At 42.7% G+C, this 16,012-nt stretch overlaps 1 protein-coding gene across 1 annotated transcript in view; it reads left to right on the forward strand.

Annotated features, from left to right (window-relative positions):
* The window catches only part of faf1 (Fas (TNFRSF6) associated factor 1), a 60,068-nt gene extending 47,376 nt beyond the window's left edge, over positions 1-12,692 (forward strand). The window contains exons 17-19 of the mRNA XM_034531206.1: positions 688-765; positions 4,400-4,615; positions 11,574-12,692. Coding sequence (XP_034387097.1) covers positions 688-765; positions 4,400-4,615; positions 11,574-11,657 — 378 coding nt within the window. The 3' untranslated portion in view covers positions 11,658-12,692. The remainder of the gene's footprint in view (positions 1-687; positions 766-4,399; positions 4,616-11,573) is intronic.
* The last annotated feature ends 3,320 nt before the right edge of the window (positions 12,693-16,012 follow it).

Here is a 16,012-nt window from a genome sequence, read left to right on the forward strand (position 1 = left end):
GATCCAATTGAATGGATGCGCTCTGTGTTAGATGTGTTATAGTAGCCAGCACATGTACGTCATGTTTTGTGATTATGTGCTGGCATGTATAGAATATTGCTTTTTAGTGGGATCCAGCTAATGGGGGAAATAATAATAAATTAAACATAAAGGTTTAAAAAAGCATAAGCACCATTTCTCCTACTTTTCTTTCTTAATCAGGCATCGCCTTTATTTTCTTATTGTGTTAATACAAGTTAAATATTGCGGAGTTGCTGCTGTCATTTTTAGAGTTTAATGCTATTGAGCACAAAACGTATATTAATAAAATACAATGAACTAGGGTTGAAAAACTATTACTCGTTTCATAGATTAGTCACTTGATAGAAAATGATGTGGCAAATTTCAAAATAATGAAATAATAATTTAAGTCCTATTTCAACTAAATTAACACTCATTCCAGCTTTACAAATGCCTGGATTTCCTACTTTTCTTAGATTTTGTGTCTATTACCTTTTATTAGATTCAGATACTTGAGTGTCTAAAAAAACTAAGTTACTATGATATCTGTAACAATTATTCAGAGGAAACTTGACAACCAGTGGGAAACATAGTACCAGTCTTCAGCATTCAAAGTCACATTTCGATTTTGATTCTGCTGTTGCATCCATTTAAATCCATTCCTTTTTCTTTTTTTTCTTTGTTCAGAGAGAAGTCCAAGAGAGAGAAGAGGCCGAGCAGGTTCGTGTGGAACGGATGAGAAAGGAGCAGGAGGACGAGAAGGAGGTGAGAAGAACCGTACATACATACGCACATCATACTCTTATTACCCAAATTACCTAAATTAATAATCCAACTTGATCAGTGCAATGCTGAACAAGGATATGTTTAGCCAGCGCACGTGATTGTGCCATTGTGCTGTCGTTTTTTTATTTTTTTTATTGGTCCTGCTCTCACTTCACAGTAATCACTCAATTAGATTGTGGTTTTGGGTGAAGCCTGCCAGTCCGCGAAGCGTGTGTAGAGTAGGTGAACAGGCATGCGGCCATTTCAGAAGAATAAAGTATTCTAATTACAGCGAGGCACGTCCCTGTTAATGTCGCCTTTACATGCACACAGTTATTGTTCTGTTTGACTGCTTTACACCGGTGCAGCACACAGCCACATATTGAAACCCAAGTGGACAAAAGAATGAGGCAATTCATGTACACAGGCTTGTGCACAAACACAACCTAAGCAAACACACATATTCACTTGAAAAAAATTATTGTATGTTAAGAGGGGGCAAACACACACACACACACACACACACACACACACACACACACACACAGAGGCAGACACGCACACTGTCACGCATGCAGGAAAAACAATAATTGGCTGTGAGGATGGCACCAATGTTGTAATACAGTCTATTGTCATACAGTGTGGTCCCGCTGAATGTTGTTTACTCAACAGCAGAGCAGGGAGCCCCGGGGCACTGGGAGGTATTGGGTGACCCAGCTCGCTCAGGTTATTTGTCACTTAAGTTAAACAGACAACAACAAAAGAGCCCCGGGTCGGGCCTTCTTAATTATATCACTGTAGTCCACTAACCAAACTGTGTCTGCACGCTTGTGTATTTAAACAACAAAAGACACTTTGGCCTTGTGTTGCCTACTTATATAATTTTTCTCTTTCCCAAGCTCAATGGTTTCCATGGTGTCACCTGTGCTCACATACTGGTGTTGTGTTTGTGCTACAGTCGAGATATTCACAAATATGAGCGCCAAGAGCAGCTGTTGGACCCAGACAATGGCAACTTAAGTTTCAGGAGCGAAAATTCATCTGAAATGGGAACTGGGTGCCCTTTTTGTTTTATCACAACACAAAACTGTATTTTGTTGCGTGTACTTCTATTTCTGACTACTGTACAGTCCACAAATACACTGAAAGAAAAACGCTATTTGGAATTGTTATAAAAAATGTAAAACATGTTCAATGTCATCAGTTACCTAACTTATTGATTTAATTCTTGAGTGATTCTTTTATTGCTTAATTTCTTCATTTTGGTTTCGAAAAATAAAATATGTGCAGTGTACTGTACATAGGAAACTACAAAGGTTTACATACCAGTAATGTAAGAAGTTCATAATTCATTAGCTGCTTTTAGCAGATATAGTAGAAGAAATGTATATTGCCTCAATTTGCATATACATATTCAGGTATCTAAACACTTTCATTGTTTTACCATAATATTAATAGATATTTTGATATCGTATTGCAATGTTGTTGCACTTTACAACTCTTCAAGCTGAGAAGGTCAATAGTACACTGTATAAACAGTTTTTACCTCTGAACTCAAGATATTATTTTCTACTTGTTGTTTACAGTTTTCGGTTGAGTTTTCTATAGTTGTGTATATGGCAGAAACTTCAGACATAACAAAAACATGAGTTGCCCCAGAGAGCGGGCAATGCTAGTGGGAATGCTCTCTCTGAGATTCTGTGCCTTTGTGCAAAGAAGAGTGAGATGAAAGTAGGAGCTGGTGAATTGAGGTGGGGTGTATGTGCATGCACCTGTGTAGGTTGACTTTACTATTTACCTCCTTCAGGGATCTTAGCATACAGTTGTGCGGCAGTCAGGTGCACCTCTTTCCCCCACCCGTCGTCTGTTTGCTTTCTGCGGTGAGCCGAGCGGAGCCGGAGAGACAGATAAATGGACGGATAGATGCTCCTGATTGTTTGTGTGGAGCAGCCTGGGCCCGAGGCTCCGACCAGACGTGTGTCCTGTGGTTTCTAGAGGGACGCTACCTCTTACCTGTGTGGGTGTTTGTGCTTGTGTCTGTGGTCGACTGCCTGTCTGCATGTGTATGTCCCCCACCACCACACACACACACACACACACACACGCACGCCTGTCTATTATGTGTGTATCTGTGAGCTGGTCTGCCCCCGGGGGCCCCTTTAACTCAGTCAGCATCAGCTCTTATACCTGAGGGAGCTGACGGTGGAGCGGCACGCGCTCTACCCTGCCCACCCAACACCAGAAGCTGCTAATGAGCTACTGTTGTACACTCTTATGAAATATAATTGCATTATGGTTTGTAAATAAAGCTGGGGCGTGTTGTCACAGCATATGCTCCCCGGCTGGCCAAACAGGAACAACAAGGGGGGGGGGGGGGCGAGAAGAGAGAGGCTAAAGGGAGCAGCTGTAGCGCAATTTTTGAAACACAGGAGAGCTGATTACCTCTGATGTGATGGTTGTCTTTGTGCTATGAGACACTCTCACTCTGGTGTCGACTGTATTACCCCAATTCGCGTCCTTAAGAAACGAGACTTGAATCTTTCGGTGGTCGACACTGATATTACACTAATGTAGGTATTCAACAAGCAACATCTCAGATTTCCCTAAATGTCTGAGCAATGGCTATAAAGCAGGAAGCACCCGGCGCACACTGGGCTGTTTGTGAAATGCTGACATGCTACTTGGCAACCTTCTGAGCCACACCAGGCTGTAGGGAACAGGGTGATGCACAGGGCAACTAATTCAATAACATTCTCAGCACAAGAATATCCTTTAATTAATGTGAGGCAACGGTTCTGCGATCGGACTGTGGAAGCAACTTCTTGGCTGGTCTTTCACACTTGTTCGGATGGTGTCTCGTCATCTTCATAACTGCCACTGTTATTGTTGAATTTCTGGTTTAATTGCGCAATAAACGGAGAGCCACGGGCTAATTTTTGATGTTGCACTCTCAGATTATTTTTTGTAATTCTATTCCAGAGGACTTTGACTAAGCTTCCTTCCTCTACTGCAATTTTACAATACATTTTATGAACAAGTGTCTTTTACAGATATGTTTTAATGAAAATGTTTTAATCAGGAAAGCATTCACCCCCTTTAGTAAATGATCCACTGTTTTTTTATAAGTTTAGATCACTGTATTAACCGAGTAACCTTTTATTTGTCCACCTTGTCATAATATTACTAATGCACACTTTGTTGTCAACAAACTGTAAAATGATCAACTGTCAAGACTTTCTTATGCTCATAGGCTTGAAGAAAATAAAAATAATTGCAGCAGTAGTCATGACAGCTGCACCTCACCAGCACCTGTATGTAAACAGCTCTGCCTTCAATCAACAGTGAATCACTATTTTATCTAGAATTTCTTTTGTACTCCTTTCATTTCCCCTAATCATTTTTCATGTATTTGTATTCACGGAATAGAGTATGCATCATTTTGTGACGCGAGGAATAACTTCTTAGAGCGTGGAGGAGGCTTGTATTGATGTTTACCTCTGTTCTCTTCAAACAACGAAGTCCATCTTTAAACAATTACACCATTTGCCTGATAGAAATCTGGCCTTTTCGCTCGTCATTATGAGGTGTTGACAGTTGTCAATGTGCTGTACTGACCAAAGTAAAATTCTTGCAGGCAATCCGCTTGTCACTGGAGCAGGCCCTACCGCCGGAGCCCGACGAGGACTCAGTAGAGCAAATCAGCAAACTGCGCATCCGCACACCAAGTGGCGAGTTTCTGGAAAGGCGTTTCCTGGGCAGCTGTAAGCTCCAGGTCCTCTTCGACTTCGTGGCCTCCAAGGGATACCCCTTCGAAGAGTTCAAGCTCCTCACCACCTTCCCTCGTAAAAATGTGAGTGTTGCTCCTTCCTTCTCTTACTTAGAAAGCCAGCACGGTGGCAAATTAATGAGCGTCTTCCGCCAGTATATGTCCAGCGAAAGGGCTTTAAAAGACCAACACATGTCAGCTGTTCAGTTCACAAGTGGAGAGTGAATGACGTCATAGTTATCAAATGGCTGTCTCTGCTGTCTTTCATAACGGCTCTCTGCCCACACAAACAAGTGCTAAATGTGTCCTCGGCTCCAGCTAACGTCTCTGCTGGAGAGATCCACAGCTGTAATTGGCTTTTCCGTCCTCAGTCGGCGGCTGTGGGTGCAGAGCAGCAGGGACAGTAGTTAAGGCAATCTGTTGCGTCTGATTTATGATTATTTTCTTGCTTTTTGTGCGCTGCAGCGGTACACGTGTGCCGCTGCTTTTGTTTACTCGTACCTGTGATGGAGCAATTTAAGCCCGCTGTTTATCCATCCACCTGCGCACACGTATTATTCTGTGAATATTAATTAGTATCAGTCCATTGTGAATACAGTACACTATGAGTGCGTTAGGATACAGTTGTCAGCACTAACAGTAGTATTCTCTATGGCTCTACTGCTGACGCCCGGCAGCACTCAGCCATCTACAAGCAGTCATTAGAGGGCCGAGCCGCCGCACTCGGTGGCAGAGAGTTAATGAGCTCTGTTTTAACTACCAGTTTAATTAGCCATGCTGCTGGAAACAAAAATGGGATTTCCATTAATCAAGAGAGGAGTGCTTGTGGAGGGAGTGGGTGGTGTTAGTTGTATAGAGGTGTGTGTGTGTGTGTGTGTGTGTGTGTGTGTGTGTGTGTGTAGGCTTGCCCAGGCAGTGTGCCATCGTAGTCTGTAGAGACCGCTGGGGCACAAACACCTCAAACTAACACACACATTAACGCGTAGCTCACACTCTTCATTTCGTCACAATCACACACTTCAACACATGCACAAATATTTTCAAGCAAACACATGCCCCGCTCACAACTTTGTCACTTAAAGGATTCACAGTTGTCTCTTTATAATCAAGAGTAAACATGTGTTTGAGACAGAGATAAAGATGTGTCTGCATCGCAGATGAAATTCCGGCAAAAACAGGATGGGAGGATTAGAGGGGTAGAGAAGCGAGGAGGGGATGGTGACTGCAGAACTAGTCGAAAAAAGAGAACAGATAAGACAAAAGCTTAAACAAAGAAGAGATTTAATCAGAGAAACAGTCTGAAAGGGAAAAGGATAGAGAAGACAAGTGGGGAAGTTATTAAAAAAGAAGAAGATGGGAGATAATTCCAGAAAAGGGAATGGCGAGAGATTTGGGGAAAGGGAGCAGAGAAGCAGCTCAGTAGGAGTGCCAGTATGAGGCTGTGAACACAGGCCCCTGTCTAATCCTGCAGCTCTGTGTTGTAATTAAATGAGAGGGAGCATAGAAAGCCTCCATCCCGTCCAGACGCTCTCACTGTTGCTCTGCCAGGATCAGAGGATAGAGGATAGACCACTATTGCATTTGTAATACTGCACAACTGTTGAAACCTTCTTTCCCTTTTCTAGTTTTCGGCAGCTTTGTGCAGTGTCACTCTTTCTTTTTGCCATTTCCCTCCTCGCGAGCTCGCTTTATTTCATTTCCATACATTCAGCTGTAACACAAATTAGTGGATTTGCTCAAGTTGCGTTGAATAATTTTTGGCTGCCGCTACAACATTATCGACCCGTGACAAAGGGCCGTTGGCGATCAGTACATCTGGTCACTCGGCTGTATTCACACTTTGTAAGTCGTCTTTTGACACTTTTAAGGTAAAACATCAGAGTCAAATCCCGTCTTTGAGTCACGTTTTGTTTTCTTTTCGCCGATAAGTGTCTATTAGTCTCCAGTTTTTGGACTCAGTCTGTTCCCCAACATTTGGTATCAGTGGCTTATCTCTTCAGCACTACAGCAGGCCTTACACTGGCATCATTTGTACTAGGCTTAGTTGTGCTCAGGGAGCTAACCCTTTCTCCGATTCTATGACTGTCAGCGAGTTTGAGGAAGGAGGGGGAGACTTTTAGTGTTTCAGTTTTCAGCTCTCCATTCAAGAATTTCCTCCTGTTTCTTGGATACTTGTTGAGCACAAACCGCTGACGAAAGGCCCGAGGTCTTCTTCCTCCAGCTCGCGGTGAGCATGTTTAGACTGCCGGTATAATAATGGGCTGTCGGCTCTTCCTGCCCGGCCGCTCATAGACACCCAAACACTGTCGAACCGGCGTATTAAGTTTTCTCACTGTGATACTGTACTCTATTTCACCGTCTCTTAATCCGTCTTCCAGCTCTGTCGGTGAATTCGACCGGATGATTCTGAGACAAAAACCTGAGATGCAGGACAAATAAACAGTGGCACAGAAGAGCGCTGAGCCTTGTACTGAAATAGATTTTACATCTGTCATGCTGCTATGTTTTGTTTTTCTTGTCCCGCTATCATGAATGAATCGTATTCACAGAAAGAACCACGGCGGTTTATTTTATAAGCAGTTTCACTCAAAGTTTCTTCCGCAGGGCTGTTCTTGTAATATTCTCTTCGCATAACACAAACCCCGCTCGGCTCCTCTGCTTCATCTCTGAGCGCGGATGTGAAACGCGGCTTTGTACACGATGGCACACGGGCCAGTATCTCCGTGATCTCGGCTCAGGAACGCGCTTTGCTTATTGTTGCTTCACTTGGATGTTTGAGCTTCGTTCTGCAGCGCGGGTTCGACACCAGGAGGCTGTTTTAAGACGTTTAACGTACGGGATGAATTTGTGACATTTACGGCTAGTTTGGAAGCCAACTGTGATTCGAGTATGAATGAATTACAAGCATGAGACGTGGAAACTTGACACCTCCGGTGCACATAAGCTGAGAACGGACCTTTTTGAAGTAGGAGACCTCTTGTGTACAACACATTTTAATTTTTGCATATTCATATATACACATTTTAATAATACTAAAATAAAAGTTTATTTAACTTGTTTTCCTTTTTTGTGGAAAAGCCATACCAGGAACCATTTATTATTCAAAAATATATGTTACATTAACATTTGTTATGTTTAAATCTGAGTTTAACTCTCAGGATCTCAACTCCTTCATCACTCCTCTGCCTCCGAGCTTTCCCTCCCTCTGTCTCCCTTTTCCCTCCTCTTTCCTTCTCCCCCTACCTCTCTACCTCCCTGCTCAATTATACTTTTGTTTTGCTCTCCAGCCTTTGTATCCTCCATATGCCTTCTCTCTCTCTCCCCCTTAAATCCCTTCTTTTTAAAAAAAAATTTTACCCCTTTAACAAATACCCTTTAAATATATTTTTAAAGCATGAACTATTTAATCGTATTTCTGTATTTTCTCTCCTCTGGCTCCTTTTCTCTTCTCCCCCTTTCCCAGTTTTTCTGTTCCCCCCCCTCAGTCCTACCCCCGTCCCCCCGTCCGGTCTGTGCGGTGCATTTCTTCCTTTGAAGTACCGCATTCTGGTCTGTTCTTTTCTGTTCACGCCCCGGCGCTACGTGCTGTCAACGCTCCTGGCAGCAGATAATGATCTCCCACTGCTTTTGTAATTGGCCAAATAAACACTTGACAACACTAGTTTAAAACAGACACGTTATTTGGTTTTAATTAACATAGTAGGGCCTGTAATGGCTTCATTAAAAATGCGTTATTTCAGCTGCACGTTTGATTATGTTGGAAACGGACATCTTGAGGGCCTGTGTTTATTTTCCCTTTCTTTTCTTTCACGGCTCAGCATTGCTTAGTGTCGCCTCCTCTGTTATCAGTGTATTTTATTCATTTTAATCAAGTGCCTTACAGTAATGGTATTTATTTTAAACTGCACGTTAAGTGATAATTATGTGGTTTTGACCGTTGAGATCTGTTATTTGATAATGCCAAATACACAGGGTTGATATTAGCTGTCGTACATTTTTTCACAGGAAAGTAAAGACAAAATATCAAAGATTGCCGAGAAGCACCATCTGTGTTTTTAATTAGTTCCAGTTTTAAAATTAGGCTTCTTTTTTTTTTTTAATGCTGAGCCTCTAGATATTGTATAACCTCTTTTGATTTTCCTTTTGTTCAATTGAGTATTTATTCTGTTCATTTGTGTATTTTTAATTAACTTCTGGAAAACCTTTTTCTTCTCACAAATGCTATTGAGATGGAGGAACATCTTTGCAAATTAATTTCATCATTTAAAATAGTCGGTCCCTAATTTTGCTGATTGATTTGATCTAAATTGATGAAATTATATTGACTCGTGGTTAAAAACAAACTGCAAAGCAGAGAGCTAGATTGTGTCTGTCTTATGTATGTATGTATGTATGTATGTATGTATATGTACGTATGTATGTATGCATGCATGGCTGTGTAGGCACAGGAGGAGAGAAAATGGCTTAGGCAGAGCAGAGGAAAAACAACAGCTTTGTTTGTTGACAGATGCCTCCATGCTTATGGTCTGTTAATTGGATAACAATGTAAACAATCACCGATGGCACCCGTCTCCTGTGTCAGTGTGGCATCTTGTTTCCCTACTTTCTTTTTGAGAGTCAGATGCTGCTCTCCCCCCATCGTTTCTCCCTGGTGCACTACACAAGCACAACCTCTCATCCTGAATTCACGACGAACACACACACACACACACACACACACAGGCTTATATGTGGACCACAGACACACGTCTGCACACACACCTGCTCCACCCCAAAGCCTCATTTACTCCTACCTGATGCTGTGGTGTCATAACAGCCTGTCAGGTTCATTAGCATGGCAGCCATTTGCGACGCGCTGCTCCTGAGGTGGGAAAAAGAACGCAGCAGCCCTGTTTGTCGTTCGCCACACTGCCGGGATGGAATCTGTTTGCAGCAAACACAAACACACACAGACACACACACAAACACACACACTGCTAAAGAGACGCACACCATTTTACCTCTCTTCATGGCATCTCCCTCCCGCTGTGCTATGAGGCGGCTGACTGGGTGAGGGGCATACGGTTGACGTGGCAACCCCTCCCTGCCACCACCGGGCCTCCAGGGACCCCGCTGAAAAGTCAGGAGTCTAAATGACACGTTGAAATGAGAACAAGGAGATGAAAGACATGGAGTCAAAGACTGCGGACATTTCAAACACCCAAGGGAGATGGATAGGTTGTCTGATGCTGATATGTCCTCATCCCCTTCCCCTATTTTACTTGCATCCTTGTTCCTCTTTCCTCACCCTTTTCTCAGTCCTCAAACACCTTCTAGTTTTACAGATGTTGTAGTTCACACAAGTTTAAATGTGGAGATTGTTTTTCTATTTTGTTGGTGTTTACTCATTTCAATGTTTTCTGCCTCAAATAGAAGGTATTTAGGAGCGAATAAAGACTCACTGTTCATCTCCATTGTTTGAGATGATTTGAGATCTCTTAAATTCTACTCAGGAGCTTAAGAAATGAAATAACCAAAACCCAGTTAGATTTTTATTTATTTGTATAAAGCTTCTTTTTTTTAAAATACTGGATGGTGAGGCGACTCACACAGTCTTCAGGAGGTGGTTGTAGGTGAAGTTGTGGTTCAGTTCACGGTCAGAGTTCACATTTCTTTCCCAACAATACTCCGTCTCAGACCCATCACTATGCTTGTTGTGAGGTCGACCCTAACCACGCTAGCTTGCCCCCCCGACCTTCTACAGCAGGTACAGGGAGCTGATTAATTATCCCACTGTGAGGTTAGAATAGGAGCCCTAATCAGAGGGGCTGACGCAGCAGTCATCAGATAAGCCCTGGACACATCTCGGTGTCACACCACCTCGCCCATTCAGCCCAGGTGTTAGATTGGCCCGATGTAACACAACCCCTCCAGTGATTAGCTCACATAAGCTAAGAGAAAAACATAGGTCAGACCCCCTTCATGTCAGCTAACTCCATCACCTCCGTTGTGGGTGGTACTGCATTATTCCTCTGCTTTTAGACAATAGCTGTCGTGCAGAGCATTGAACGCATATAAATGTTTCTCTCCGCTACGTTTCTGTTTGACCTTTGTCGCAGCTATAATCAGGCATTGTTAGCCATTAAAAACACACAGTTCTCCTCTGAATCACCACTCCTCTCTCTCTCTCTCTCTCTATCTCTCTCTCTCTCTCTCTCTCTCTCTCTGTCTCTCTCACCAGATTTTACAACACACACTTTCTCCTGTCCTGTAGCGTTCATCGGTTTGTTCTGGATTGGAGCCTTTTTAAGAAAACAAACCTGATGGCCCTCTTAGGGAAACGAAGCTCTAGATGCTCAGATTACTGCCTTAACTTTTTTTAAACATGATGTTAGAATAATACACACTCTCTTACACACACACACACACACACACACACACACACACACACACACACTCAGTGAACTCTGCAGTAAAGCGACACTGTTCTCCTGTCTAGATTGAGGGCATATATGGTGAGACCATCGTGAAAGGACTTCAGTATTGCAGAATGACTGAGGTCCTGTCCACACTGATGCAAATATTTTAGGAATAAACCAGAGATTTTAAAATCTGCTTGTGTGTCATTGGCCCATAGACTACAAAGGTTTGTCTAATAGTATTGTTGCTGTCCACGTCGCTAAGCACTTTGGTTAAAATCTCGGTGTGGAAGGCCGACACAGAAGAAAAATATTGCAGCGAGGAAACACTAAATCAATTTATGGATTAGTCCATTGGCAGAAAAATCTTTGCAAACAAATTTGACAGTTTTCCTGTTTTTCTCTCATAAAAGAACAAACATTTGCTGGTTCTTCTGCCTCAAATGTGAGGATTTGCTGCTTTTCTGTTTTATACCATTGTACCTTTTAAATATTGTTGGTTTATATTTGGTTAGTTCAACAAATCAATCAATTTGAATATGACATTTGTGATTTGTGCACCATTTATTGATGGAATGGTTAATTGAGAAAAATACAATTGATGATGAAACTAATCATTAGTCCCCCCCCCTGTCTCTTCTCAGATCACCCAATTGGATTCAGGGTCGACTCTGCTGGAGGCCAAGTTGTTTCCGCAGGAGACACTCTTCCTGGAGGGTAAAGAATAGGAACTGGCCCTCTGATAGCTGAGAGGACCGACTGACTGATGAACTGGCTGGACACACACTAGTCACCGAGCATGGGCCCCACCAGTCCGGGCCTACACGACACACACACACACACACACACACACACACACACACACACACACACACACACACACAAAACCAATCCTCTCAGACATACATAAACACACTGGCATGCACGTCCAGTGACACACAAGTGCAAATAAGCTTCTCTGCCCTCGGCCTGGTCGTGACACATGAATGCCTAGTGTACACGTGTTGCACAGAGGAGCAAAGACAGTATCACAAGCACACAGCCAAACATTCGCCTCCCCATCTCTCTCTATTTTCTCTCTCTCTCTCTCTTTTCTCTCTCTCACTCTCTCTCACTCTCTTTCACTCTCTTTCACTCTCTCTCACTCTCTTTCACTCTCTCTCACTCTCTCTCACTCTCTCACGCTCCACAAGTTCACGTTCCCGACAACACAAATCAGTACGATAACAAAATCAAGAGACTGAGAAATCTTTCACAGGAAAAAAAATAGAAAAAAGAAAACATGGACTTGTTCCCCTTGTGTCCACATTCAACACACCAAGGCTGATTTTTTTAGAACATGTTTTTTTTTTTTGTGTTTGAAATCCCCAAAAATGCGGGGGGAAAAAATGGAAATAAAATAAACGGCAAGTAAAGACGTTGCCTGGCAGAAGTCAGGGTGGTTTAATCTCTACCTGTATTTCCTCCCTTAACCTGCCCAAACTACACTTCCTGTCCCCTCTCTGCCCTTTCTTCCACCCCTGCATCCCTCCGTCCGCTGTCTGCCGCGAGGATGAGACGTGATGAGATGCCTGCCCCCCCCCCCACACACACACACGGTTTCCGCTCTCCTTGGTTTTAACACCCACTGCTCCACAAGCCGGCGGACCCCTCAGTTTTCTGTTATTATTTTTTCTTTTTTTCTCTTGATCCTTTTTAAGTTTGATGCTGTATTAGTTTTAGTTTGATATACATTATATAAAATATATGAATATGACCATCAATTTGTCTCGCCCGGAAATCTGTTGAAACACACACACACACACACACACACACACACACACACACACATTTTCAAATTATTCAAATGTGATTTCTTTTTTTTTTTTCATCATTCTCTTAAGTTATGCAGATTTGTGATGGAGGGTCTACATCTGCAGAATAGATGAAAGATCATCTGATTGTACATCAAACTTTGCAATCAATATAGATTTCTGCATCATGGGGGGTATCAGGGGATAATTTAATCATATTTTAACATTTTATTTATGGATTTAGCAGTTAGACAAATCTCAGTTAGAGATTTGGGACGTCTTTGGGAGCTTTGAAATCTGCCACCACAAACTTTTTAGACTTTGCTGCCTTAAAGCTTAAAGTCAAAAGAAGCAAATCCCAAAGGACTTTGTGTTACACAGGCTGCTAGATATCTGGATGTGCGGTGTTCCCATTCATGTTCAACTTCTTAATAATGTTTAATGTTAATGCAAGTTTGATTCTAATCAAGATAACCTGAACACGCTGCCAATTTTGCCCAGGTTGTCCAGTTTCCATTTCTAGGGATCCCAAAGTTTAGATCTGCATCTTCACATCTCTGTTACCATCGAGAGACCTTTTGCAATGTTTTAATATTCTCACTCACGCGCCACCTGGTAATATCAGCCACACTGCAGCTAATTTCCTGCCTTCAGCGAGGAGAGATCACGCCGGCTTAGCCCTCCATCTGTATGAGGGCTCCTCTGTCGGCTAAAAGCAAAGTTTGAGAACCCCAGCAGAGCGAGCGTCACAAACAAACGGATTCAGAAGAAAGAAGGAAAGAAACGCTACAAGAATATGTAATTAGTGCAGATCAAGAGTTGATGATTTGTAATACTGGGGAGGAATTGCTAGAATGTAGACTATTGATGAGCGCTGTGATGCGGGAAAGGTCAATCAAAAACACGAATACAAAACTGAGTTGATGTCGGTCTGTAAATTGATATTGAAATGTTCCATAAGCAGCCGCTATTAGTCGTGAAATGAATCAATGGGCCTTTGCTAAATCATTGTACAACAAAGTTACACGATAAATGAGGAGAGCAAGTCTGTTCACGTTGTTTTGAGTGTGTCGTCTTCTTTCAAATGGGAGTTGTGAGCCTTAATCGTGTGTGCGTGAAATGGAGTTACTCATGAACATCTCTGTGAATAATGACATCAAATGGTTTCAATGCTCATTGTTGAAAACAAATGGGAATCTCACATTGTTTTAAAAGGTCATTCTTAGCTATGTAGTTGTCTTTGGCAATGCAAGTTGTGAGTAACTGCTTGTGCAATACACACAGTGAGATAGAGCACACAGGCGTCACGGCCTCGTCTGGTTTCTCACTCGAGGAATGAGTCGACCTGATGAGCTCAGCCAGCCGCACTTCCCTGGGTTAGACCAGACAAGAGGAGGGGCTTAAGGCACTGGCAGGGAGAGAGAGGCAGAACCCCTGCAGGACCAACTGTCTCTCCTCCTCCGTTTAATTACAAAACATATTCAGCAAGTGATGTCTAACCGTTGTTGTGAGGCGAGGTTTGACAAATGTATCCTGATGTTCAACGACTTGGTATTAAAACTCTTCTTTTTTTGTGTGAAGAGTGAGTTAGGTTTGCCCTTAAACGTTGAATGTTTTGAAAAGATGTAAGTCAAGGAACTCACCACGAGTAATGGTTAAACAGATGTTTAATTGACTCTTTTTCTTTTTAGTTGTTTCTTTAAAGAGCTTTGGCATTGACTTTGTCCATGAGATGCTTTGTGGCACATTTTGCAGCCTTTTCAGGGATTTTCCTTGTGAGCCATCGACGTGGCCTTGACCGCGGTAGGAAGGATGGAGGAGTGAACAGCAAGAAGACACAACGGGTTCAAATACCCCTCGAGGACCTTTCAGCTACTGGACGCCCAGTTAATTCATTCCTGACTTTATGAGGAAATTACACTAATGACGCTGCCTGAACTCCTGCGTAATGCGTCCATATGGTTGGTCAAGAAAGTACCGTTTAAGTCAAATGTTTGTCCATCACAACTTTTCCAGGTCCGTCCTGAGGAAAAGTCCAGAAAAGCAATCTGACGAAGCCGTTTCAGTTTAAAAGGGATTCGACCATGATGCCTCGAGATCTTAAAACAGTTGACTTCCTCCCAAAATATGGCGATGCAAAGTCCCTCAATTCCATAACACAGATCACTGAGGAGTACTCGAGCTGGACAAGTGAGAGTTGGAGCCCCCTTTGATTCAAGGTGAAATTCTTTGTTGGAGCTCTATGGGCAAATGTCAAACGTCCGTGGAGGCCATTTGTATTCGATGTATAGGGTGCAAATAGATCATCGAGTTGTGCGTGCGTTGTGTGCGTGTTGTGTGAGACAGACACACGTGCAGCTCTGGGCGAGGGCGAGGTCAGCAGGGCGGGGTGCGTTCCTGCGAGAGACAGACAGGTGCACCGCTGCGCGTCTGTCAGATGCGTGTTCCTCGGGGAGCAGCGCGCATAGTGCCGCTCCTCTCAAGTGTGAGACGACAGTTTCTATCACGCAGCTTTTTGAGCGTGTAATGTGCACGGGCATGTTGCTCTGTGCCGCTGCAGCAGCTGATGATGATGATGATGATGATGACGGTGATACGGTCGGAAAATGCCAATGAGACATAATGATATTCCTCTGATTCCTGACCAAACTTGCCATCGGTTGTTTTTTTGTTTCACTGGGGGAAAAGTCATCCGCTTTTTAACTGTGTTCGGGAAGGAAGAAGGACATGTCTTCAGGTGTAATAAGTTTGAAAAGAGCACTGACTTAGTAACAAACATTACATATATGTGTAATTTCCCGTCACACAATAGAGTGAGATCAGGTTGTTTTGGGCCTCCCGTAGTGAGGCACTATTTCAAGTAAATGATTCATTAATATATTATTTTTTGATAAAATAACAGATTTTAAATGCTATTGACTCTCTTCATATTATTAAAAGAAGATGAAGTGAAGATTTCTTTCAAATGTTGAAACATTCGTGTTTTTTTTTTTTTAAATAATGTTTTTTAAACATTTGATAATTTACTTTCATTTTATAAAGTAGAAGGTATAAATGTTGGTTTTTTTCCCCGACATATTAGTCCAACTTGGGCAGGATGTCTTAATCAGCGCCTTCTAGGCAGCACCCCTTAAATGTGACACAGGGGGATGAGAAAGTGTCTGTGTGGTAATGAGCTTACTCCGCCGGCTCCCCTGACACAGATTCACTGGTGGCAACATCAGGTTGCTGTCTTGATTCTCCGATGACAAAAGAGGAAAGCGTCCATGATGTTTAACCAGCTCCGCCGG

The sequence above is a fragment of the Cyclopterus lumpus genome, chromosome 4 (genome assembly GCF_009769545.1).
Source record: "Cyclopterus lumpus isolate fCycLum1 chromosome 4, fCycLum1.pri, whole genome shotgun sequence".
Lineage (NCBI taxonomy): Eukaryota > Metazoa > Chordata > Actinopteri > Perciformes > Cyclopteridae > Cyclopterus > Cyclopterus lumpus.